The sequence below is a fragment of the Andrographis paniculata genome, unplaced genomic scaffold (assembly GCF_009805555.1).
Source record: "Andrographis paniculata isolate CXL003 unplaced genomic scaffold, ASM980555v1 Contig86END, whole genome shotgun sequence".
Classification (NCBI taxonomy): Eukaryota; Viridiplantae; Streptophyta; class Magnoliopsida; order Lamiales; family Acanthaceae; genus Andrographis; species Andrographis paniculata.
Genome location: NW_026137624.1, coordinates 2,678,940 through 2,695,704, shown reverse-complemented (window position 1 = coordinate 2,695,704; position 16,765 = coordinate 2,678,940). Strand labels below are relative to the sequence as shown.

General features: G+C 32.1%; 1 protein-coding gene across 7 annotated transcripts; it reads right to left on the bottom strand.

Annotated features, from left to right (window-relative positions):
• Window positions 1-218: 218 nt before the first annotated feature.
• Window positions 219-15,048, bottom strand: LOC127242216 (G-box-binding factor 1-like). Of its 7 annotated transcripts, none has more exons than XM_051261677.1 (13): window positions 14,887-15,048; window positions 10,368-10,514; window positions 10,180-10,236; window positions 10,016-10,102; window positions 9,814-9,903; window positions 9,510-9,685; window positions 9,341-9,395; window positions 9,154-9,202; window positions 8,869-9,080; window positions 8,094-8,171; window positions 6,815-6,940; window positions 6,512-6,650; window positions 219-237 (listed from the first exon to the last, which is right to left on the bottom strand). In XM_051261677.1, the coding sequence occupies exons 2-12, from the start codon at window positions 10,425-10,427 to the stop codon at window positions 6,552-6,554; spliced, it is 1,089 nt and encodes a 362-aa protein (XP_051117634.1). In that variant the 5' UTR covers window positions 10,428-10,514; window positions 14,887-15,048; the 3' UTR covers window positions 219-237; window positions 6,512-6,551. The 7 variants fall into 7 exon arrangements, 5 of the variants coding, with proteins under 5 accessions (XP_051117634.1, XP_051117633.1, XP_051117635.1 ...); XM_051261676.1 differs by lacking the exon at window positions 219-237 and adding an exon at window positions 2,794-3,046; XM_051261678.1 differs by lacking the exon at window positions 219-237 and having other exon boundaries at window positions 6,301-6,650; window positions 8,869-8,948; window positions 9,027-9,080.
• Between the last annotated feature and the right edge of the window lie 1,717 nt (window positions 15,049-16,765).

Genomic DNA, 16,765 nt, shown 5'->3' with positions numbered 1-16,765 from the left:
CATCAAGCCTTCAATTTGGAAATCGAAAAAGAAGAACAATATTGATAATGGAAGAAGAATGCCCGGGAGTCGTTTGCGCTCCTCCTCGAAGTTCTCTGCACTGCTATTCCTTTCTCCCGTTCTCTTCTCCCCACCAAGGATTGATGTCGTGTGAAGATTGTGGTAGTGTGCTTTTTCTCCCTTTCTTCAATATCCCATCACTTCTTTCTTTAATTTCTCAACTTTAGATCCCCTTTTCTGTTAAATACCAAATAATCTTTATACTGACAATGTTAATTAAGTGCTTCAAATTATTATCGTTATTAAATAAATAATATGTGCATATTATTAGGAGTTGCAACCGTTGGTTTAAAATTTGAATTCTTAATATTTAGTAATTATTGTATCATATTTTGTATTATATATTTTTCTAGTAGAAATAAAATATTCTCTTTTGTTCTTGTTTCTTTTTCTATTCTGCTAACAAATTTGGTATCAGAGCAAATAAATTCCAGGTTTCTTGGTCCATCTTCTCCAACACGAAGAAGAAAGTGAGGGCTTGTGTCGTATCTTTTTTTCAGAAGTAAAGTTTTTTGAATTTTTTTGTTCGTCTGTAAAATGTCAAACGGAAGTTCTTCAATTCAACTATTAATTTCAATCTTCAAATGAGAGAAGTACCATCTTTGGAGTTTGAAAATAAAGACTCTATTCAAGTCTCAAGAATTGTGGGATTTGGTTGAAATTGGATTTGATGACCCAGCTCCTGCAGCACCGGATCAACAATTGCGGGAAAATTGTAAAAAAGATGCAAAGGCATTGCTACTCATCCAATCGGCATTAGAGGATGATATTTTATTCCCGTATTGCAGCTGCGAGAACATCCAAGATGGCATGGGATATTCTGAAGCAAGAATATTTGGGTGACGACAAAGTACTTATGATTAAATTGCAAACCCTTCAGCGTGATTTTGAAACACTGAGTATGAAAGAAAAAGAATCTGTCCAAGAATATATGTCGCGTGTTTCTGGTATTTTCAACCAGATGAAATGTTATGGAGAATCTGGATCGGTCAGTGATCAGATTGTTGTTAGTAAGGTTCTCAGAAGTTTGATTCCAAAATTTGATCACGTTGTTGCTGCAATTGAGGAAAGTAAGAACTTGTCAACGTATACACTTGATGAATTGATGAGTTCTCTTATGTCGCATGAAGCAAGATTGAACAGATTCTCTGAAATCAGAAGAAAAAGTGTTTCAAATTAAGGGGGAGAGTTCAAAGGGAAAATCTGAATTTTCTGTAAATCGTTGGCACGGCAGAGGTAGCTTTCGAGCACGAGGTCGTGGTGGAGGCAGGGGCAGGTCTTCTAAACCACGACAATTAAAAAATCATTATCAATGCAGTTATTGTAACAAGTTAGGGCATAAGGATGCTTATTGTTGGGCAAAGCAGAAGGATGAACAGAAGCAGACAAATTTTACCGAGCAAACCGAAGAAACAAGCAAATTATTTATGACACATTCATTAATGTGTGGTGATGAAAATAAAGATATTTGGTTTGTGGACAGTAGTTGCTCAAATCACATGTCGGGAAATAAATCTTTATTCAAAGATCTTGATGAAACACAAACATGAGAAGTTCGACTTGGTGATGAAAAGAAAATGAATATTGAAGGAAAAGGTACAAATATTTTGAAAACAATTCAAGGTGATTTTTGTCTTCTCCATCATGTGCAATTTGTGCCTACATTAGCTCATAATTTGCTAAGTGTAGGACAATTGATTTCAAGTGGCTATTTGGTTATGTTTGATGGCGAATCATGCATTATTCGTGAAAAAAAATTCTTGTCAGACACTAGCGACTATCCGTATGACAAGAAGTCGAATGTTTCCATTGGATGTCTCTCGATCAGTGGGCAAAGCTTTGGTTGTTAGGAGAAATGAAGAATCAAATATTTGGCACTTACGTTATGGCCATCTACATGTAAATGGTTTGAAGTTGTTATGTCAAAAAGAAATGGTGGTTGGATTGCCAAATATTTCAGAAATTGATGTTTGTGAAGCATGTGCGTATGGAAAACAGTCCAGAGGTTCATTTCCTAGTGGACGATCTTGGAGATCTTCAAAGTTCTTGGAGCTTGTACATGCTGATTTATGTGGGCCAATGCAAACAGAATCTCTTGGTGGAAGTCGATATTTTCTCCTGTTTACTGATGACTATAGTCGTAGGACTTGGGTTTATTTCTTGAAACTCAAATCTGAAAGTTTCGATAACTTTAAAAATTTCAAGGTTACGGTGGAAAAGCAATGCGGAAAAAAGTATTAAGGTGTTGCGCACTGACAGAGGCAATGAGTTCTTGTCTAATGATTTTATCTATTTCTGCGAAAATCATGGCATTCGTAGGGAACTTACAGCGCCTTATACACTGGAGCAAAATGGTGTTGCTGAAAGAAAAAATAGAACAGTGGCAGAAATGGCGAGGAGTCTTTTAAAAGCTAAAGGACTTCCAAATTCTTTTTAACAGCCGGGTATTTATTAAATATATCTCATACGAAGGATGTTTTGAATAGAACACCATATGAAGTTTGGAATGGTAGAAAACCCCGGGTGAGCCATTTAAAAGTTTTTGGTTGTCCAGCATATGCTTTGATTAATCTGCATTCAAAACTAGATGAAAAATCTGAGAAGTGCATTTTCATCGGTTATTGTCCTCAATCAAAAGCATATCGTCTGTATAATCCTATAAATGGCAAAGTGATAATAAGTAGGAATGTGGTATTCAATGAAGAGGCTGCATTGAAGTGGAGTGTTGACAAGGATGGTGTTATTAAATTGGTTCCTGCAGATTTCGATGAAAAAGAAAGTGATGTATAAGGTGTTAGACATTTAGATCATGCACTTTTGAATGGCAGCATCAGCGTCTCGAATACGCCTGCACAACTCAGTTCGATAAACAGCAGCAGTACAGAATCCTCACCACCCTCTATCCGACACAACGGCAGCGCAGAATTGTCACCATCCACTGTCCAAAACAGTAGCAGCGCTGAATCGACACCAAGAAAATTCAGATCTGTTACAGAAATTTATGAATCATGTGAGTTTGCTTTGTTAGCGGCTGAACCTACATCTTTTGAAGAAGCTGTACAAAAATCAGAATGGAAAGAAGCTATGGCAAATGAGCTAAATGCTATTGAAAAAAATTCAACTTGGGAGTTGGTCGATGCCCCCCGTGATAAAAATATTGTTGGCTTGAAATGGGTGTTTCGTACCAAATATAATCCGGATGGAAGTATTCAAAAGCATAAAGCTCGACTCCTCACAAAAGGATATTCACAACAACATGGTATAGAATTTGACGAAACTTTTTCTCCAGTTGCTCGCTTCGAAACTGTGAGAATTATTTTGGCATTAGCTCCTCAGTTAAATTTGCCAATTTATCAATTTGATGTGAAGTCGGCTTTTTTAAATGGTGCATTGGAAGAGGAGGTGTATGTTTCTCAACCTCATGGATTTAATGTTATTGGCAGTGAAGATAAAGTTTATAGGTTACGAAAAGCTCTTTATGGGTTGAAACAAGCTCCTCGGGCTTGGTACAGTGAGATTGATTAATTCTTTCATATAAATGGATTCTCAAGAAGTGAGAATGAGCCTACTTTATATATAAAGAAGAAAGGTAATGGCGATTTCTTGTTGGTTTGTTTATATATTGATGATATGGTATATCTTGCATCATCAAATCCCTTACTTGATGATTTTAAGCATACCATGATAAGCAAATTCGAGATGACAGACCTTGGGTTGCTAAAATATTTTTTAGGACTGAGGTTATTCAGAGTGAAGATGGAATTTTTATGGATCAAAAGAAGTATTCTACCGATCTTCTAAAGAGATTTAACATGGTGAATTGTGAAGTTGCAGCCACGCCAATGAATATTAATGAGAAGTTACAGTATGAAGACGGGACTGAAAAAGCAAATGCAACATTATTTCGAAGTTTGGTTGGTGGCTTAAATTATTTAACACACACTAGACCTGATATTTCTTTCTCGGTTAGTGTTGTGTCTAGATTTATGCATCATCCTACGAAACAACATTTTGGGGCTGCTAAGAGGATTAACAACATGACCGTGTATAATTGTACATGGTCGTGTAACAACATGGTCATGTAAAATTATACACTGAAATATACATGGCCGTGTAACAATATGGCCGTGTATAATTGTACATGGTCGTATAATTTCTAGGTCAACTGCCACGTCACATCCGTCATGTCCACGTCAGCAATTTCCGTTAGTTTTTAACGGTTCGACCAAAATTGATTAAAATTGTTTTTAATGAGACCAAAATTGATTGAAATTGTTTATATTGGGATTAAAATTGATGAATTTTTTATATTGAGACCAAAATTGATAAATTTTAATTATATTATGACCAAAATTGATGAATTTTTTTTATATTGAAACCAAAATTAATTTTTTCCCTTACTTTTATAATATACTAGCTTATTGCATACCAAATTTTAATGTAAAAAAATAAAACAAGAATGAAAACACAAACACCTATAAATTTGTCATCAAATCCTCTATTCTTAATTTTTTATATTCCCTCGATGAAATAAAGATATATGATGAGAGAGGACATTAGTAAAATTTATGTATTTTTTTTAACTATAGTTTTATTATTTATTGTTTTTTTTTTCAAAAAAAAATATCTTTAATAAAATCTTATTTATAATTTTTCTATCTTAATTTTTATTATATTATTTTACCATAATGTTCAAATATTGTTTAAACACAATTTTATGATGAAGTATTATACAAAAGCTTTAAATTTAATTTTTTTTTTATATATTCCTAACATTTAAATTCAAGATTTATAATATATTATATAATATAATATTTTATGAAAAAATATTAAAATTTATAATTTAGATATTTGTTTTATTTATTAAAATATTTTTTTCAAAATTTAAAAAAAAAATAATATTCAATTTTAATTTATTTAATCACATTTATCTTTTGCATCATTGTACATTAAAAATCTCATCATATTTGTATAATCTTCTGTACAAATATCCTATTAATTTTACAAGACACTAATAAAATTATATTTGCAATTTTTTCTTATTTTGTACTAAAATATAATAATTAATATTCAAAAATCAAATACAAAAAATAAATGACACCTTAGAGCTAGTTGGACGTAATACTTTTTTTTTACGTTACTTTTTTTAAAAAAAAAAATTATTATTTGAACATAAAATATTACACCCAAAATAAAAATTAATACTAAATTCAAATAAATTCTTCAAATATCATGTAAAAATTGAATCTAAATAGTAATTTAAACATGATATTTTGATAATAATAATAATAATTTCTAAAAGAAAATAAATAAAAAAAGAGAAAATAATATAATAAAAATTAAGATAAGAGTATAAATTTTATTTTATTTAAAAAACTAGAAAATGTTGTACACGTATTCTGTGGATGCAAATTGTATTTACACTTATGATATAGCATAGTTTATTACCATGTATGTATTCATACCTCCACCTATATATATATATATATTAGTTTTGAATGAAATAAACTTACCCCACCATTTTACTCAATTTCTCTCTCAAATTCTCTCCTACATAGCATACCTTTAATACATAACATATATAAATACACATATAGGGACAATTGTGTAATAATAATAAAAAAATATAGACAATTTTACAGTGACATGATTATTTATGTCAATGATACTATTGTTTTAGAACGGATAAAAATAGTAAACAAAACTATTGTATTAGGACGGAGGAATAGTAGTTAGCGGTAGACATAATTAATATTTCTATTGGCTATCCCTATTATAATACTCCCTCTGTCCTATATCTATTTGCTTTTTGCACAAAATTTTAGAAGTATTAGTATTATATTGGAATAAAGTAAAAAGGCTAAATTAACCCTATTAGTATTGTATGATATAAAAGTAATGACATTTGTATAATATACTAAATTGAAAAAGTATTTTGTAATATTAAGTAGATAGTACAAAAAAAAAATGGATACTTTGTTACGAGACAGACCAAATGAAAAAATAGATAAATTGTTAACGGAGGAAGGGAGTATTACAATAAGAAGTAAATAAAGTAAAAAATGAGAATAATAATAATTTTTACAAGAAAATAAATAAAAAAAAATGAGATAAAAAATAATATAATAAAAATTGAGATAGAATATAAATTTTATTTTATTTAAAAAAACTAGGAAGTAAATAAAGTAAAAATTAAAAGAGATAAATTAGCAAATTAATTAATTTATACGTGAAAAGCGGTTGTTCAAACCACAAATTACATCTCTCATTATACCACAAACATGAAAGTTTGCATTAAAACAGATGAATTTTATAAGAGACAACAACTAAGAAGAAGCTAAGCAGCAGGTAAATATTGCATGGATGGTGGATTACTACGCACAAAAATCACTCTTTTTCTTCCATTTTGTTATCCTAAAGTTGCACAACTCACAAAATTAATATTGATTACCTGTTAATTTCTAGTTCTAGCCCCATCCCAGACCCAGGGTCTATTGGTTACCTTCATCCCCGCGCGACTCAATATCCGTGCCTGAGTTGCTTTCTAATTTAGATACAATGTCCGGCCCGCATAGCTTTATTAATTCATCCTGTTTCAGCAGAAAATGCCATGATTTGGTGTATAAAACTGATCGAATTGCTACTGCTTTAATTCTCGTTAGACCCAAGCAATTAGCAATGCTCACATCGAAAGTTCTAAGTTACAAAACATAAAATAAAAAATTGGACAATGAAATGAGAAAAAGATGGGAACCTTTATGGAGTGATTCTCAGATGTAAGTTTTTGGCATTCCTCAGAAATCCTCTGCAACTCCTCCCTAAGAGTGTGATTCTCATTATTTAATGTTTCCACCGTACGCTGTAGATCTTCACACTCAGCCTGCAACATTGAGAAAAATTATAATCGAAGCATGTGCAGAGAAGATGAATGTTAAGAACATCCCAAGTAGCTTGTTTTTATTACACTAAGAAAAAAATATTACAACCAACTCCTATTTTCCACATGAGAATAAAACCTTCTCCTACTAAAATACACAACCAACACGTATCACATCCTACACATATTTTGTATCTTTATTGCATCCAATGGCCTATGTTCAATCAGTTTGATGAATAGAAGTTCACTAGAATAAATCATAAAAAAGATTAGAAATCTTAAAGCCATGCCAGCAAGCATTTAAATATTCCCAGTAATTGTACTGCAGGAAAAATGAAATGGAAAAATATATTACAAGGCAATTATTTTACACTCTACTACTCCCATGGTCCCAATTGTTTTTGGTCATTATTACTAATTTGGAATATCCCAAAAATTTTGCTGTCTTTTCTTAGTTTCCAAGAAATTATATATAATTTATAGAACATTTCAAACAAAAAAATAAGGACAAAATAGTTCTAAAGCAAGCTCAAAACCTAAAATGCCACGCCTAAACTAAAACATGAAGAAATATTGGGACAGGGAAGTATTTCACAAGGTACAACTTATCAGTATCCACACAAAATGATGAGAATGAATCAGAGTCATAATAATAATAATAATAATATCATCAGTGTTATTTCTTCATACACAATGCATCTTTAACCATACTAACTTATGTGATGAAAAATTTGTACAAACACCAAAACGAAATAATCTAGAAGACTTGTGGCCTTTCATATCTTAAATTTTTTGTGCACTTACATGTACTAGTGTGTGAGAGGATAAGATGAATATATGTGTATACAGAGATATCAGGATAATAACTTCACCATTAATATTTGCAATGATTTGATTTCATTTTAGTTATTGTGGACAGGTGTTAGTAAATATATAAGATAGAAAGTTATTGTTTTAAGTGTATTTAGTAAGGGAAAGAATCATGTCCATCATTAACTAAAATTCAGAAGTTGGACTCATGGTGTAGATGGTGTGAAGTAGATAACTCTGGGTTGCCATCGTCTTGTCTCAACCCTGAATTCTCTTCCAGAAATAAGACAGGTTGAAGTGAGGGTCTGTCATATCTTCAACTTAAAGCAATGGTAAGTAACGGTACCTGTTTCCGCAATCTTGACCTCCGTGCAGATTCCCGGTTAGACTGCTTTCTTTTTTGTCTTTTCAATTCTCGATCATCCTGTATAAAAAAAGTCAACTCTAGGTGTGTCAAACCACAAGTGAAGTTCAAAACTAATCTGTATAACCAGATGCAAATTATGAATCTACTATCCAAACGATGAACTATTAAAACCGCAAAAACTAGTTTCAGAAAAAAAAATTTTAAAAAAAAGAAAAAGAAAAAGAAAAAGTTTGTTTTGTTTAAAGCATTTTAAGAAAGGAATTTGCAGCTTTTCATAGGGTTGCCATACTAGTTTTGTTGGCGTTCGCAATCCTAATCTGCGTAGATTTAGAAGCATTGAATGCAACACCAATTACCCAAGAATTCAAATCCAAGTCTTAAAATGCAAGATTGATCATGCACACAAACAAAACTATGTGAGATTCCAATCCATTAGCAACTCAAAACAGGAGAGTTAACCAACTAAGGACCAAAAGAAAAATGAAAAGGTCCCTTTTAAGTACAAGGCAAATTTTATATATATATATATATATATATTGGTATGCATAAATATACACAATCATATCAAATGCTACTACACATTCAGGGTATAATGGCTACAGAAGAAGTTTTAGACCGTGTATCGCCAATTTTCAGAAAGATTATTTACATAATACTTACAGTTTAGTCGCTAGGTACTATAAACTAGAAATTACGGCTAAAATGGGACTTGATAATTCAAGGAGAGGAAGCAAGAGACAGATGATAGCCATACCTGAAGCCACCGATCATTCATCACTCCAGATTGACCAATGGCTGTAGAAGCAACAGGTACATTTGGATGCATTTTCATCGCTGCAGAACCAGAAGAAGGATTCCACAAATCCATAGCAATGTTCAGATTAGCTGCTGGCACAGAGACTACAGGATTACCAGGTACTGAACTCTGGAAACTAGTTGAGGCACCATTACTCTGACCACTTGCCCCTGATATTCAGAAAGCAATTACTAGATCCGTCGTCAGAGGGAAGAGTGCACAAAAGAACTGAATAGCCCTTACCATCAGCAAGCATTTGATCAAAGCTTCCTTTCTTTGCTGCAGACAATCCCTAAAATATATAACCATCAATTGTCAATGCAGACAACACATTTCTCATCATAGTAAAGAAATTTTAAGGTACTATGACTCAAGTAAAAGAGCAAACGACCAACTTCCTAAACTTTAGTATCAATGTCCAATAATACACCTGGTTATTGTCATCATTACTTGCATCTGATGAACCCTCACTCCCACTTTCAGCACTGTTCACAAGAGAGAGATTATTGATGTGTAATGACTAATGAGTAATCAACATAGATCACAAATCACAAATGTTATAAATAAAGAGCGCTCAGATACTATATGTCTCAAACCACCTTTGAGTACCAGCATCATTTCCAGAGCCTGAAGCAACTTTTCCAATGTCTCCCATCTTGCTACCAGCCAAAACATGGTTTCCAGAAGTCCCTTTGATTTGTTTCCCCAAAGCATGGTCCTTCCCTACAGTGCTCTTCCCATCCAAATCAGCAGTTCCAGGAACAACACCTGGCGCCTGCAAGGACAACAGACACAAGGAAATGCAAACCCTTTAAAGCACCTGACACGTGATAGTTCCCAACATAAAATTATCGTGTCAATGGCATTTGAGTTTAAATTGGATCCTAACAAGTTCTTGATTACCGTAACCATATTAGGATGAGTGTAGACTCCGCCAGGAGGATATAAAGCTGGGTAAGGAACTGGGGTTCCATATGGAGGCATCAGAGGATGCTGAAAAGTGATTTGAAACATTAAACAAGTCACAGTGAAAATGATGAGAGAAAAATCAGTAACTACTTATTTTCAAAGTACACAAGTGAAGTTTAAGTATTCAGAAAATAACCTGGGTTCCCCACATGTAGGGGTGGGGAGTGGGTGAAGCAACGGTAGAAGCAAAGAAAGGTGGAGCAGCTCCAGCACTATAAAAAGCCTATAAGGAAATTGTGCCGCTAAAGATACCTTCATGAGAAGCAGATAATATCCAACAGCAAATGAATAGATCATAACCTGCATAGAGCTTTGCCAATCAGGATAAGCGGGTGTAGTAGGCGTAACTGGTGCTTCCTGTTAAGATGATCAACAATTTCATATGTTCAGTTGGTTTACTCCATATATGCAAGCAGATTCGAAACATAGGACCCTAGAAGAATTTTAATAGTGTATATGTTAACAAATAGACTAGAAAATAGAATTACCGGTGCTGAGGATGAAGGTTTGGAAGACTTTGTTGGTGTGCTTTCTTCCCCAGCCTCCATTAGAGTAGTAAATAGTAGATTCAACTCTGTACCTAGTATTGGCTGTTTGCAATGGGATCTTTGGATTGTCAACTAAAAGTCGAGAATCTGCAATATTCCAAGATAGATACTCTTTACTTATAACAAAATTCTTGATTTACCCATGCAAGATGTAGTAGCAAAAATGCAAGTGTAATATCTGTGGCCTTTCAGGAGCATTAAAGCATACTGTTTTGACTATTTTTATGTTGAATTAAAAATGAACACCCGGTGACATTGCATGATAGCAAAAAATTGTAAGGACAGAGGACTTGGAGGCAACTCATTCAGATAAAAAAGGGCACACCAATGCATGCTTATTTGTTCATCAGCTAGTTATTTAATGGCAGTAATAACGTGTATATTTCGGAAGATAAAGCATAGAGCATCCTAGCAATGCCGATGTTCTTGCGCAACAAAGTTATAATCACTTACGAACATGAGGGCAATTTTGATAAATTGAAAATGAAGACAGATACATCTACAGGGTTAATCACCCATCCCATGCCAACGTCGTCCAAGACAAAAAGGAGAACCGAACAATCTTCAAACCCTAGTGACCTCTAATATGCCCTAGGGGTTGGTTCACAAACAATCGGACTACAAGGCCTTGTGCAAAGGGCCATCTGTGCTTCACCACGTACACACATGGATTGGCAATCTAATTGGTGGCGGCTCAACAGTTAGTCCTGAAGATAATAATGGCCTTGCCAACAAACACATCTGACTGCCATTGCTGCACTATAGCAACTAGACAACCTTGGACTACAAGAACATGAGATTATAATGAAATATTATGAACCAAAAAACTGAATACAAACACCTGAAAATCAATGGGGAAATAAATGAAGTGGTGGACTCAAAATAGGAGTTAAGCGCCATCTGCATGTCAAAAACATATAAAAGTCAAGTAAATAAATCACGCCGCGGACACTTTTGAAAAAACCCCAGTATTTTCCTCAAAGGTTTAACAACAAAACCACCTAGAAGAATTGAAGGTGCATTCATTGTCAACTCTCAACATTCGGTTGAGTTCAATTTGCAATTAATGATCTGACTCGTTTAAGGGTGTTAGTGAGAAGATTGAAAATCATCACAACAGTGGACGTTTCATTTAGTTGTAATACGAGCCCTACAGCCAATGGCAGAACACATTCACTCCCATGGTATAGAAAAAAATACCATGAACTATATAATCTATGCACTTACATAAGCCTATCAAGCTCCAGCCAAACAAGGTATATACAAACTATAATGAGCTTATTTGATTGAAGATCTTTAGTACCATGAGACATTTTCAATTTCTGCGGTTTTCACTTAGTGGTTTGTTCATAAAATCTTCAAAATTGCATTATGTTTAAATTTATGCATGTTCCAATTTTCATTGAATGGCATATAACTAAAAGCTTTAGGTTCTGTTATGCTGAGGTTTATTTATGTATTTATTTTTCCTTCAAATTTTTTAAAATTTTACTATGCTCACAGGTTCTCAATAAAAACATACCTATTTTCCATAAAAAAACATTGTATCCAACAACTTTTCACTAAAACCAAAACACAAAAACATAAAAATAAATATAAAGTAACCAAACCCTTAATGTTGAAATTTTACTTCCTTAATTTTAGGTTAGTTTGATTGGTATCATAGAGAAGATTCAAAAGCCTCCACAGCTTTAGATTATTCTGCGGAGTCGATTATTATGTTTACTTTTCTTAGGTGTGCATGAGGAAGTTCTTAGTATAGTTTTTCTTCTCATTGGCTGGGAACAACTATAGAAAGATTTAGATCATCAAAGAATGGTGGTAGTACAGTTAGTTCATTGCAGTACACATAACATATCGCCTTACGAATTGTCAAGATATACTTGCATCATATATATTAGCTTAAGCAGAACCTTAGCATACGCCTAACGTTATTTCACAATAGTGGGTTGTAGCAAGTTTTTCACTTACGATGCAGTAAGGAAGCATTTGGTATACAATAGAATTGCAGAGAAATGATAGAAGATAATGGAATTGAAGAGAAATAAAATATCAATAGAAAAAAAATGCAACTATTCGGATGGATCAATCAAGAATATATAATTAATCCGAAAAGAAAGTTTTAACAAGTGAGAATCCACGAAGAAATATATATGGTGGTTCGTTTTGTTTAAATAATAAATTAGATTCGATGTTTTCTAAAATTATATTCTAGTGTAATTTTTTAAAAAATCATAAAAATTAAATATTTGAATAATAAATTAAATGTGATGTTTTGTAAGATTAAATTAATATAATTTAATTTTTTTTATAAAGATAAAATAATACAATAAAATTAAAACAAATAAATATATTGCATCAATATTTATTTCTTTTATATCTCTGGATATGGAAGAGAAATAAAAATTATTTATTTTTTAAGTTTGATTTCTCTGACTCGAACAAATAAAAGAAATCTGCTCTCAATTTTCTGTACCAAACACACCCTAAGAAAAAAGTGTGTTGTCGCATCGTGAGTTTTCCGATTCCTTTTCCATGTGAATGGAAATGTACATTTTTTCCTTTATACTTTATACTTACGAAAACTCTAAGTGTATACGTTTAGGGATTAGCGTAAAAAAAAATTCTAGATTGGTGTAGTAAAGGTTACATAATTCTAAAATAATGTCTGCAATATTTAGTTGTTTAGGAATATCTTAGAGAATTAAACTCCAGTGATAGCTTAAATCAATCTCCATCATATAAGAGGTGGACTAGTCTAAACTAAATTTGGTTGGATCATTTGTGCAAAGCAACTAAGTCAATTGTAATTTCCATTTTCCAATACAAATCTTTATCTTAGAACTCTTGTGTCCCTTGTGATTTATCGTAGTGTTTGCATACAAGAAGACTATTATCAAGAAGGTTGACTTATTCGTTGAAACATGAGGCGGGTAAGTTCTAAATACCACACTCAAGAAACTCGTGAGGACAACAAGTGTGTAATAGTGTAAACGAAAATCTAGAGAACTCAAAGTTGATTGCAATCAATCAAATAAATATATAATCTGCAAAGCATATGTGATTTCCATACATAATAATAATAATAATAATAATAATAATAATAATGACATCTAAAACATAAAAAGACCAAAATGAATAGTTCATACCCGACCTTTCGTTTGAGTGGGGTTTCTCCTAGTAAAGTATTAAATATCCATTGAAAAATAGAAAGATTGATTAAAGGTAGAGCGAACTATAAAAACTTAGTGTGGGCTGTGGGCTGTGGATGAGAATTAATTTAACAAGTAAAAATTTATGGTAAGTTTAAATTCATTGACACATGACCATAAACAAAAACTACGTCATTAACAAAAAATCTTCCACAGTTTCTCAAATGAACAATGACAAGTCGGTAATGTTGGTAATATATTTAATAGTGCTTTGGCAAATACTTCAAATTTTCAATAATATAGGTAATGTAAACAAAGAGCACAGACATAAAAACAAAAAACGAAATAAATAAATAGAATAATTAGTACAAAAGAGAAGTAATAAATCAAAAAACCAATAGTTCTCTTCCGAATCATAAAACAAAATCCAGAAATATATATATATCATTTTTCAATTTCCATCTCTGTGATCAATAAAGCCACATGTTTACAATAAAAGTTTGATGGAAAAAATTACACTACAACACATGGACACACCAAATGTCTGTTTTCATGGTGAAAACCTAAAAGATTCACCAAGATACATGTTAAGTAACTATTCCACATTCTAATTAGTGAAGTCTACTACACACCACGCTCTTCAAATTGGCACATCATTAAGAATTAATCATAGTCTTGTTCTCGTAACTCACAGGACAAATCCATAAGAAAATGTCTTGAATATCAATAAAAGTGTAATGTACACCAGTAATATCATGGTAACAACAGTTCGACAAATTCTTTCATACCTCCCATAATTCTGCCTATTCACAAAACTTTTAGCAAGAAAACAATCTCTTACCGTCTATGTATCACCAACTAACAACTTGTGGTCACTTATTTCAATGATTTTATTAACATAGTAAGTAGTAAAAGCCAAACCCTAGCATCCAGATAACTATAGCCTCTATGGTCAGTGTAAACTAGTCTTTTGGAGCATACCAAACAACAAATGATAAAGCAACATAATGCCGATTTAGATATACCCTTACACGGAATCCAACTTAGACAGTAAATATAGATTGGGTCACTGCTACACGGAAGCCATGAACCAGACGAATAACAAAGCCCGAGTAAAGCGATAAAAAACATAACAACTCCTCAAAAATTGGCTCTGACCGACAAAGGACCAAACAAAATTCGTAGAAACAGCTAAAGATTCAATAGCGGATTTCACAAGCCATAGTCCGATTAACCGCCAAAATCAATCGAAAGCGGATAAAAAAGTATAATACGAAATCATAAAGTCTATGAGGTAGGCGAATTACCCAAATTGATTTGTAGCGTATCTCTTGGATGCCGGTCGGTGTGGCAAGGCCTCCAATGGCCGGTGGAGGGAGAGGTAGGGTTTTTGGGGTGTGACACGTGACTGAGAAAAGAGACCAACTGGTGGAAAGTGAACGGAGAGAGATGACGGGGCAACCAAGTATCTGCCTTTCTGGATAAATAGATAAACAGCTTCTAATTTTGCCACTTGCCCCTTTAGAAATTCACAATTCGCACTTTCAATCTTACTATTCCATCATTCTCATTTTAAATGATCCGTCCATCAAATTTATTGTTTTCATTTTTTTAGCCTGTCTTAGTCAAATTTATCTCAATATTAATTTTGACAAAAGTTAACAAATTTTAATTTAATTATTATCTTTTATTTACCACGTATTTACTGAATATATTATATTATTTGTTCATTTATTTTATTTTTTAATTAAATTTCAAAAATATTTTCAATTATCTATTTTTTTTTCAATAAAATATTTATTTTTTTAATTTTCTTGTCGGACCTAAATAAGCTAATTTTAATGGACGAAGAGAGTCTTTTTTTACCTTGGATTCCATATTTAAAATTTAAAACAATACTTCATCTTTTCCATATAATTTATTTCTATTTTTTATTTTTTTTTGTCTCACCTAATTTGACTTTTCTTTTTTCGTTTTACATAATTATACACTTTAATCATATTTTAAATTTCATAATTTATAATTTTTTAAATTTTAATTAAACTTATTAGTCATCTTAATTTTAATCTTAATCTATAATTATAATTATTTTTAGGGTATACTGTTTTTTTTAGTCGTGTAACTGGACCCCTTAGTCCAGTAATAGAGCCTGTCGCAAACTAGTCCCATAAGTGAAAATTTTTCGTTGTTTTAGTCCTCCGACGCAGGAGATGCCCGCGTGGCTCGCGGGAAGCCACATGTCCGCTAGGTGTTCAGACAGGTCAGCGACACCTGGCAGACACGTGGATTTTATTTTATTTTATTTTATTTCTAATTTTTTTTAATTTTCTTTTTAATTGGACCAAATAAAAAAAAATAAAAAAGACAAATAAAATAAAAAATCAATTTTAAATCAATTTTTAAAAAATGAAAAAAAATGGAAAAAAAATAATAAAATTCATGTGTCCGCCAGGTGTCGCTGACCTGGCGAACACGCAGCCTCCGCCGAGCCACGCGGGCGTCTCCGGTGCCGGAGGACTAAAACAGCGAAAACTTTTCACTTATGGGACTAGTTTGCGACAGACTCCACTTACGGGACTAAAATGATAAGGAGATCCAGTTACGGGACTAAAAAACAGTTTACCCTTATTTTTATTAGTAATATATTTTTTAATTATTTACTAATTATATTTTATTTAAATTCTCGTATCTACTGAAGACAAAATATATTGGACGGAGTGAGTAATATTTAATTTGTTAATAATAATAATAATAATAATAACCTATAATATTATCATCTTATTATTTTTTATAAGTGATATAGTTAGTAATTTTAAAATAAAAATTAATATATACTTAAAAAATTAAAAATATATATTTAAAAATTTTAAAAATTATATCTTAGTAAAATATAGTACTCTCCCTCCGTCTCAATACAATAGTCTTGTTTACCATTTTTGTCCGTCCAAAAATAATAGTTTTATTTCCATAAATAATCATATCACCATAAAACTATTCCTATTTTTTCATTTTTATTACACAATTGTCACTGCTTTTTATACTAATACACTCTCAGGGGCAAAAAAGTATTTTATCTATATTTTTTACCAACTACCAATATAATATCAATATTCATTAAATTTCGTACCCAACCCAATTAAAATTATAGTTATGGAACGTTGGGAGTATCTAATATGAATATCATTT